The sequence below is a fragment of the Stigmatopora argus genome, chromosome 15, assembly GCF_051989625.1.
Source record: "Stigmatopora argus isolate UIUO_Sarg chromosome 15, RoL_Sarg_1.0, whole genome shotgun sequence".
In the NCBI taxonomy this organism is placed as follows: Eukaryota; Metazoa; Chordata; class Actinopteri; order Syngnathiformes; family Syngnathidae; genus Stigmatopora; species Stigmatopora argus.
This window is the reverse complement of record NC_135401.1, coordinates 15,931,386-15,941,958: the sequence shown is the minus strand read 5'-3', so window position 1 is coordinate 15,941,958 and position 10,573 is coordinate 15,931,386. Positions and strand designations below refer to the sequence as shown.

At 44.5% G+C, this 10,573-nt stretch overlaps 1 protein-coding gene across 4 annotated transcripts in view; it reads left to right on the top strand.

Annotated features, from left to right (window-relative positions):
* The first annotated feature begins 2,505 nt into the window (after positions 1-2,505).
* Positions 2,506-10,573, top strand: part of syne3 (spectrin repeat containing, nuclear envelope family member 3) — a 49,211-nt gene continuing 41,143 nt past the window's right edge. For 3 of the 4 annotated variants that reach the window (XR_013305103.1, XM_077620527.1, XM_077620524.1), the window contains exons 1-2: positions 2,506-2,636; positions 8,809-8,971. Coding sequence is in view for 3 of the 4 variants with exons in the window: in XM_077620527.1 (XP_077476653.1) it covers positions 8,828-8,971 (144 nt within the window). In the remaining variant the exon portion in view is untranslated. Of the gene's footprint in view, positions 2,637-6,197; positions 6,352-8,808; positions 8,972-10,573 lie in introns of those variants that run through there. The other variant, XM_077620526.1, reaches the window with a different exon arrangement.

Below are 10,573 nucleotides of genomic sequence, written 5' to 3'. Positions count from 1 at the left end.
TTAAATACAAATACTGGAGCTTTTCAGACATTAAAACCAGGCCAGGGGGGTGATTTTCCCGGGAAAAGACAGCGATGAACGTCAATGGCGTACGGGCAAACATTGCCCGAAAATGGGGTAAAATCCAGCCGAAAAAAGCATTTATTGATTAAATACAAATACTGCAGCTTTTGAGACATCAGAACCGGGCCCGGAGTATAATTTCCCCGGTAAAAAGACAGCAATGAACGTTGATACGTCCATATACGTCCATACGTGAAACAGCAAAAAAAAAATGCACTAAAATGAGGTAAAATCCACTTCCTATCAGCATTTATTGATTGAATACAAATACTGGAGCTTTTGAGACATTACAACCAAGCCAGGGGGGTGATTTTTCCCGGGAAAAGACAGCGATGGACGTCAATGGCGAAACGGCAAAAATTAAACTGGGGTAAAATGGGGTAAAATCCATTTCCTAGCGGCATTTAGTGATTAAATACAAACACTGGAGCTTTTCAGATATCAGAACTGGGCCCACAATTGAAATATTATTTAGGAATATAGCCATATTATACTCACCAAAAATCCTTTTTAACTGTACACACACTGAACAACACAAAAACTAAAGAAATAATCCTGGACTTCCGCAAACAGAGCACAGATCTGGCCCCACTCCTCAGAAATGGAGTTCGTGTAGACAGGGTCCAGTCCTTTAAATTCCTGGGGTTCCACATCACGGACAAGCTCTCCTGTTCCACAAACACCACGTCAGTAGTGAAGAAGGCCCAGAAACGACTCCATTTCCTGGGGGTACTCAGGAGGAACAACTTGGACACTAAGCTTCTGGTAACCTTCTATAAAGCCACTCTGGAGAGCATCCTGGCATACGGCATCACAGTGTGGTACGCTGGAAGCACGGCAGCAGACAAAAAGGCCATGCGGAGAGTGATCAACACTGCCCAGAGGATCGCCGGCTGCTCTCTGCCCTCACTGGAAGATATTGCCAGCCCTCGTTACCTCAGCAGAGCCGGAAACATTGTTGGGGACCCGGACCACCCTGGTCACGACCTGTTCCAGCTGCTTCCCTCTGGCAGGCGCTACCGGTCTCACAAAGCACAGACAAAGAGGCTTAAGGACAGCTTCTTTCCCACAGCCATCAGGACTCTGAATTGCAGTAGCACGACATACAATCCCCTCTGTGTAACAACTTCGGGGTGAGGAAACATGAAGGACGTTGGGCGGCGATCTGCCTCCTGCTGGCTGACTGAAGGTAAGTAAGCAGACAGTGGGAGGTCAGTGATCCATTTCATTCTTTGTTGGCATCGGTGAGGCAAACCTTTTCGCAGTCGCCGGGAGTTGGTTGCGCTCGGGAGGTGATGCGATGTATCCATCACGGCAGAATGCCAGCAAGTCTGAAACTATCACTTGGTTGGGCTCTTGCTTGAGAAAAGCGCACTTTGTGGAGAAGCACTTTCAATTTCGTCATACGCAGCTGGGTATGATGACAATTAGGCTTTTGTCTAGTCAATGATGATGACAAGCCTAAGTCTGATTTTATTTATTTATTTTTTACACAATATCCATCCTCCTTTCTTCCTTCCTTCTTTTCTATCGCCATCGAAGCTAATGATGAAAGTCGAGACTGTCCTGTTATATTTCCGGCATAGTCCGTCTTGAAAATGGCTTAAAATCAACACAACAATATATTTGCTTGTGCAGCTAAGTTAGCGCACTGAAAGTGGCGCACACACCCTTTTTCCGGCTGTAACAGGCTTGCTAGCTTTGGAGTTGACCGCCCTTTCTTAATGATGTCCATTTTTTTCTGGAAAAGTCCGTCTGGAAAATAGCTTTGTGAGCAAATCTGCAACAAAATCCATTAGTTTTGCTCTGTCGGCCATTGTGGGTGGAGTTTGCGATCTCTGGCTGCCTCACTATGGCTTTGGCCCGCCTACTAGCCAATCATAGTTGGTGAAAGTAATGACGTATCCCAGCCAGCAAAATGCCAATGCGTATGAAAAAGCATTGTGGGGTTGCCAACTCGAAATCTGATTGGTTAAAAGCAACAGTCTAGTTTAATGCAGCAGAGCCCGCAGAACTGATTGTGAAGGCTTTGAGGCAGATTTCTGATCCTGGCAACAAATAATGGCTGAAATGTGATTGGTTAAATGCTTCAATATGAAAACACACATCTGGAAGCAGTGCAACCAGGGGGAAAGGCAATGAAAGGAAGCTAACAGACCATTTGGAATAATAAGTATTGATGGACAAAATATAATATGATTCAGATATTTCTTAGGCCAGCAGAGAAGGCCCTGACGGCCCACCACTGCAGAATACCTATGACCATATGATTTTTCTTTTTTAATACATTTGCCAAATATTTCTATATATCAGTTTTTTTCTGTGAAGATGGGGTTCTGATGAAAAATGACGAGGCAAATTTCAAGTGGTCTGAATACCTTCCGTGCCCAATGTGCATTTTTTCTTTGCTTTAATTCAGCTTTAATACTCCAGCCCGGTAGGAGGCTGTACTGCGCCATTATGTTCATTATGGTTCACCAATAAATCACGCATGAAGGAAAAGCAGTCCCTTGCCTGCAAAAAAATATCAAGTCTCCTTACTTTGTTGCTGTCAACTAAGTATAAATAGCGTCGTGAGTACTTTCCCCCCATTTAATTGTTGTTATTTATTATGTGAGAGAAATGTTTAGTGAAATATTTGGAACGCCCCAGCTAAATTTTAATAGTCGTTTAATAGCCCTTAAGTTGAACAATATGTTCCTCGTGTCTGTAGCGCCACAATATATATATTTTTAAATATTACAACAAGATTGTATGTTACAAGTTCATATTTTCACATATTGTTCATATCACACCTAGCCAATGTTGCAATACCGTCGGTTATTTTTACCGTCACTTTTCAAAACTTCTTTGTCACATCTATCGAAGGAAAGTTGCATGCTCTTTTATGTACAGTGAATGGATAACTCATTCAATTAATTTCAGCGACATACAGCGTGGAAAAAAACAGCAGAAGTTGCGATTGTTGTTAGATTCGACAAAGTACGTAAACGTGACCCCATGAAACGTTAGAGCGAGTTTGGCAACAAATAAGACAGCTGTGGATTGTTGGCGTTTGTTTATTTTCGACCCTGTACTAACAACGACGCGAGATCTTATTTTTTTAAATATTTTTATCGTGGAGGATTTATTTAATAAAGACACGGATAACAGAAATGGGATCCCAGTTATTGGCGTTTTTTCCTTTTCGTCTTTTTTATTTAAAATTAAACAAGAAGTAAAAGTGTGTTCCATGGCATTTTCAGGTATTGTTCTCTTAGCCACTGGTCTCAAACCGGTTCTCAAAGGGCCGCAGTGGGTGCAGGTTTTCATTCCAACTCAACAAGAGGATACCTTTTGCAAGTGTAATCAGTTAATCAGTTGATTGCAGCCAGGTGCTACTTATATTAGAAGACACCTGATTGGTTAGATCAGGGGACAAGATAAAATATAGAGCTGCCAGAGCTGAGCTGAAAAGAGGCATTAAAAAGGCCAAGGCAGCATATACCAAAAAAATTGAGGAGCACTTCACAGAAAATAACCCAAAAAAGATGTGGCAAGGAATACGACATATTACCAACTACAATAACAATATGTCTGTTAATGCAGATGCCTCACTAGCGGAGAAATAGAACCGCTTCTTTGCCCGCTTTGAGACTGACAAATCAGACCCAGTCTCAACACCCCTACCACCACCCTGCAGCAATACACTGACGTTCCGGGAACAGGAAGTGAGACTGGTAAAGCGGTCTGTGAACACCAGGAAGGCTGCTGGCCCAGACGGAGTACCTGGGAAGGTGCTCAAAGCCTGTGCCGACCAGCTGGCTGGAGTCTTCACAAACATTTTCAATTGTTCCCTGCAACAATCCATCATTCCATCTTGTCTGAAATCTGCCACCATCATCCCTGTCCCCAAAAAGCCAACCATTGGCAGCATGAATGATTATAGGCCTGTTGCCCTCACGCCTGGGATCATGAAGTGCTTTGAAAAGTTGGTAGCCCGCCATATCAGGAATACAATCTCTCCCTCAATTGACCCTCACCAGTTTGCTTATAGAGCAAACAGGTCCACTGATGATGCTATTGCCATTGCTCTTCATACAGCACTGAGCCACCTGGAACACCCTGGGAACTACGTGAGGATGCTCTTCATTGACTATAGCTCAGCCTTCAACACCATAAAACCGGACATTCTGACTGACAAACTCTCCCACCTTGGACTATCCTCTTCAATCTGCTGCTGGATAAAGAACTTCTTGACCAACCGACCACAGACTGTTAGACTTGGTCCCCACCTCTCTTCCTCCATTACACTAAGCACTGGCTCCCCTCAAGGCTGTGTACTGAGTCCTCTTCTGTACTCCCTGTACACATACGACTGTACACCCACTCACCAGTCTAACGCCATCATCAAATTTGCTGACGACACCACTGTGGTCGGACTCATCTCAGGAGGGGATGAGTCGGCTTACAGAGAGGTCAACAATTTGTCTTCGTGGTGCTCGGTGAACAATCTCACACTGAACACCACGAAAACTAAAGAAATAATCCTGGACTTTCGCAAACACGGCACAGATCTGGCCCCACTCCTCATAAATGGAGTATGTGTAGATAGGGTCCAGTCCTTTAAATTCCTGGGGGTCCACGTCACGGATAAGCTCTCATGGTCTACAAACATCACGGCAGTGGTGAAGAAGGCTCAGAAACGACTCCATTTCCTCAGGGTACTTAGGAAGAACAACTTGGGCACCAATCTTCTGATAACCTTCTATAGAACCACTGTAGAGAGCATCCTGGCGTACGGCATCACAGTGTGGTACGCTGGAAGCACGGCGGCAGACAAAAAGGCCATGCAGAAAGTGATTAACACTGCCCAGAGGATTGTCGGCTGCTCTCTGCCCTCACTGGAAGACATTGCCAGCCCTCGTTACCTCAGCAGAGCCAAGAACATCATAGGGGACCCTTACCACCCTGGTCACAATCTGTTCCAGCTGCTGCCCTCTGGCAGACGCTATAGGTCCCACAAAGCACGGACAAATAGGCTTAAGGACAGTTTTTTCCCCACATCCATCAGAAATCTAAACTTGCGGTAACATAACACACATTCCCTTCTGCGGTAATATGAATAGATGTTTGGGTGGTGATCTGCCTCCTACTAGCTGACTGAAGTAAGGTAAGTGGAAGACAGTGAGAGGTAAGCGAGAGGTAAGCGACCTGTATCCACAACAGCAGAATGCCAAATTACAAGTCCGTAACTTACACTTATTTAGGTCTTTTGCCGAGTAAACGTAGCTTATGGAGAAGCACCATCAATTTCGTCACACGCAGTTTCTGCGTGTGATGACAAGTAGGCTTTTTGTGTTGTGATAATGACGACAGGGCCTATGTCCGATTATTATTATTATTATTAAAATGTCGGCACTGGATCGGTTGGAACAAAAACCAGGACCCACTGCGGCCCTCGGCGGAATCGGTTTGAGACACCTGCTCTAAGCCCTCTAGTCTGTCCAAGGCACTTAGAATTTCACATAAGTCTTCTAGTGTTGTTTTTTTCTGTGTCAGACATCAATCCCCAGCTTTGATAAATTACATTGGGTGTCCAAATGGCTACTACTTTAAACGCAAGGATAAAATAAAAATATAAAAAATTGGCAGCACATTGTAGTACATACTTAAAATATGTCCAGCGGGGGACAGTACATGCCCTTGTTATTCCTAAATGAATGTTATCTGTAATGGGCCGTATATGGCCCGTGGCCCGAGGTTGAAAAACATGTACACACAGTATCCGGGGGCGGGGCGAGCGCGCGAAACGTCCGTTCGGCGAAACGTCCGTCGGCGAAACGTCCGTCGGCGAAACGTCCGTTGGCGAAACGTCCGTTGGCGAATTGTCCGGTCACGGTATAACAGATATCTACGAGCACTGAACGATTTATTCAGACGAGTTTCTCCTAGCATCTACCAGGAAACGCACAACGAGATTGCTCGGGCAAAAAGAGGGCTTTCTGGGTAATGAAGTATACCCGTGCACACAACACCGATAGGCAATGGCACCCTTTCTCAGAATAAAACTTCATTACCCACAATCAATACGTGGGTAGGCTGTTATTCCTTCCTTAGCCTGTTAGCTCCCGCGGTCGCTCATTCAAGACTACTTCTCGTTGGCAAGTGGTCGTGCGTTATCCTATTGTGAGGACATTTGTGTGCATCATTTTCGGAATATTTTGAAGGGAACACAACAGCAAACAGCCCATCGATAGCGAACGTGAGGTGGAGGCATGGCAAACAGCTAACCCGCCCAGAACAAAGGTAAAAAAAATTAAAACAAAATTAGAATTCAGTTTTGTGTAAAGTTACATTAAACGTATGTTTGGGTGTCTGTATATATTAATCCAAGTTAATTTAAATTTGTTTGTTCGTTTACGAATGCGTTGTTGCCGTGGATAAAGTCCCCCCAAACACCCCCCGTAAGCACACACGCACGTACGCACGCACGTACGCACATACGTACGCACATGGATCGATGCACATGGATCGATGCACATAGATACATATGGTTGGTCTTAACATTCAGCCAGTTTTGTGTAAAGTTACATTAAACGTATGTTTGGGTGTCTGTATATATTTATCCAAGTTAATTTAAATTTGTTTGTTCGTTTACGAATGCGTTGTTGCCGTGGATAAAGTCCCCCCAAACACCCCCCGTAAGCACACACACACGCACATACGTACGCACGCACGTATGCACATACGTACGCACATGGATCGATGCACATAGATACATATGGTTGGTCTTAACATTCAGCCATTTGTTTTGTTAGTGATAGGATTTGTTTCAAAACAAAAAGACTTGTTTTAGACAGCCTTAATAATACTTATTTCCCCTTGTGAAAAAAAATGATACCAAAAATGTTAAAGCGATAGAACCTACAACCTACGCAATCGATTACCACGCTGTAGGCGTACAAGACGAATAAGTCGTCAGAACTTGTAACTCGGATGATTCACAATGCACTCGTGTTACAGAATTCTTCCGGTTTACAGTGCAGTTGAATCAAGATGGCGGAAGATGTAGAGGTGTGAATTTGAGGCATTTAAATAGAAAATTTGGTACTTTTCCGAAATGGTTGCTTAAAAAAAAAGTGACAATTTTTTGGATTTCCGGAGTTTAGGAAGGTTGTCAGGAGTCCCAGATTTTGCGTTGCTTGTCCGGAGTAAACTCCGGAAATTCCGTAGAAGTTGGTATCTCTGATGTCTACACAATTGGAGCCCTCTGTAGGTTGAAAATCTTAACTCTTGAAAAGATCTGATGGATCTAATGTGTTTCTTTAACGTGTACCTTTTGTTTTTCTGAGCAGTATAAAAATTGGTGTACAGTTATAATTTTTAAAGTTTAGGTGGAAGTATTAAAGTTGGTGAATTAGGTTATATTCTAGATGTAATCATGTCTCCTAATTACAAAAAAAGTTATGAAACCCACTTCTGGAACCATTTAATTTTGTAAATAAAGGTAACACTGTATTTTTGTAGTCTAAAGAAGACAGAAGTTATTGCACCACTAGAAAATCCATTTTTTTCAAATGATGAAGTTTTAGTTTTTCAATCGCTATTATAGAGTCATAAATTTAAGATATTTCACATTCAGTGGGCGCCCGAGATCCAAGATGTAGATTGTTAATGGACAATACAAAACAGTATATACCCTTTGTTACGACTCCCCCTGATGGTAAGCTATACCAGGGAGTCGCAACTACCACAGCAGAAAGATTCAGTCAATGACGAGCCAGACACATTGCAAGTAGCCTTCAATGAGGATTTATTAACAAGAACGTCCACCAAAACCTGGACTATGGGACAACATAGGGGAAGCAAAAGATATTAAAGCGGCACCCTCAAATAAAACAGTAAAAAACCACCCTCCCAGACAGGTGTTCAAATGAACACACAAAATACAGGAAATAAGGCCTAAGGGTGCCACTGTCAGAACTGATGTAATAAAAGTCTAGACAGGGGAATTAACTACATGTATAAATGCAACAAACTATATGTATATCCCAGGGTGTCTAAACTTATCTCAAGTCCCCCTATGCAGCCCAAAAAGAATTAACTTTATCAACATAAATACTCAATATAACCATGAGTAGCGTGCTTACAATACCAGGTGAAGCTGGTGCAAACAAAACCTACGTATCCCAAGAAAGCTAGGACTCCACTGCCTCAGCACCTACAATCACATGCAGTCAGGGAGCCAAAGACCAAGGGCCGAACTGCAAAATAAAAAAGGGTTTAAATAAGGACAGGAAGTGGATCTTGATTGGAGGAGGGCTGATTGGGAAGTAGTCACAGCTGTGTTGGCCTGGGCAAGGCTTTGCGACACGGGTGGAGCCACAGCTCCAGGTACCTGTAAAGAAAAAGAAACCACACACGAAACAAAACACCCTACTATATAGTGTACCCAGGCTGACAGCCGTAACACCCTTCAACAAGATTCAATCTTATATTTAGTCACTCAGAAATTGTGACAGTAGGACCTATTATGAAATTGATTTTCTTCAGAATAAGCTTCAGTGCAAAATTTTAAATTTCACATATTTTCCGGTATTTAAGTTGCACCTGAGTACCAGTAAATTCCTCTAGCCAAAAAATGAAAATGAAAAATAAAATAATTTGCACTGAAGTTTTAGATGTGTGGTACAGAAAATAATTTAATCAATTTAACATTAAGAATGTACCACTTTGCAGCAATTTTTTTTTTTAACTTTTCAGGCCTTAAACCTACCTGACCATGAGTGAACAGGAGCAGCAGACCTTCATAGAAAGACTGGAAGTGGCACTCTCTTGGATGAAGGCTGTCAAAGAGAGCCTTAAGGAGAATGATAACACCCAAGGGCCTTGGGATGTCCTTGAAGCCCGACTCATAGAGACCGAGGTGAGATTGCTATAGGCCCAGTACTATCATCCCTCACCACTCGCAGCTTCAACATTCCCGCTTCAGTTTATTGTGGTATTTTATGTAAGTATCCAGTTTAAAAATGTAAAAAATCACTCTAAAACTTGCACGCGGATGACAGGGGAACGCCAGTCAAGTCAAGAATGCCATTAATGATATGAAAGGCGAATGCCGTTGGCCTTATCCTAAAATAGAGCTATCTGGGTGGGTAAGATGGCTGGACGCCGCAGAGGAGTGGAGTGGAGTGGAGTGGAGTGGAGTGGAGTGGAGTGGAGTGGAGTGGAGTGGAGTGGAGTGGAGTGCAAGTTGGATTTCCCTCTAATTGCGGGCACTGGGCGAATGCTGTTGGCCTTATCCTAAAATAGAGCTATCTGGGTGAGTAAGATGGCTGGACGCCGCAGAGGAGCGGAGTGGAGTGGAGTGCAAGTTGGATTTCCCTGTAATTGCGGGCACCGAGCGTATGACAGAGCATGACCACGTCGCTGGATCGTCTATCAGTTCACTTTAAAGTGCCCTCCCGTATTACCTCCTTGTTTGCCTCACCTGATTTCTGACCTCTTGTTTTGTTCCCTGGACCTTGACCACGCTCACGACCAGGGACCACGATCATGATTCTCAACCACGACCACGCATCTTGTACCTTGCTTTCGACCCCTCTATGGGACTCTCGGGTATCAACCTCAATCCTACGCAAGACGACGCCACTGCTCTCCTCCCCTTGTACTTTCGCCTGGTCCTACACAACAGACACTCAAAATAAACAGAAAGCTCCACGTCCTTGTTCTATGCGTTTGGTTGCTTCGGGTCCCTCTGCCCATGACCGTATCAGCCAAATATGGACCCCGCAGGCTCAGGCCGAACCCCCTCAAGTCAACCAGCGCGGCTCATGGATCAACAGTCAGGCGATCCAATTTCTTCTGGCCGAGGTATCGCAGATCTCGCAGACACTACGTTTGATGAAGTCACGCCGTTGACACCGGCACAACGGACACAATCAACCCTGCTCTCGCTACCGGACCGCAAGCCCATAGTCCCGTCGCTCACCCCCTATGATGGCGGATGCCGAGCTTTCCTTGTCCAATGCAGCCAGGTGTTTGAGCAACAGAGCCTCACATACATGATCGCCTACCTCATTGTTTGTCTTTGCGGTGAAGCTCTGCTGTGGGCTAGCGCCGAGTGGGAGAGAGGCTCGAACATTTGCTCCTCGTATGCCAATTTCACGGTGGAGATGCGTAAAGTGTTCGATCACCCAGTGCGCAGCAGGAAGGCAGCGAGACGCGTGAGGTGTCTTTGCCAGGGCGTCCAAAGCGTGCCGGAATTTTCAGTCAAGTTCTGGGTTCAACGATGATGCCCTCAAGGAGGTGTTTGTTGGGGGCCTGGGCGAGTGAGTCCCTGAAGGACGAGTTGGCGTGCCGAGATGAGCCCGGCTGGCTCCCTTGATGCGCTCGTGAGTTTGGACATAAGAATTGACGGTCGACTCCGAGAACGCCAAAGACAGTGGAGAGAGAGATCACATGTCGGTCCCACATGCAAGCTACATACAAGTTATTTCCAGCGTCTCTTCCAGCTGCGGCCAACCTC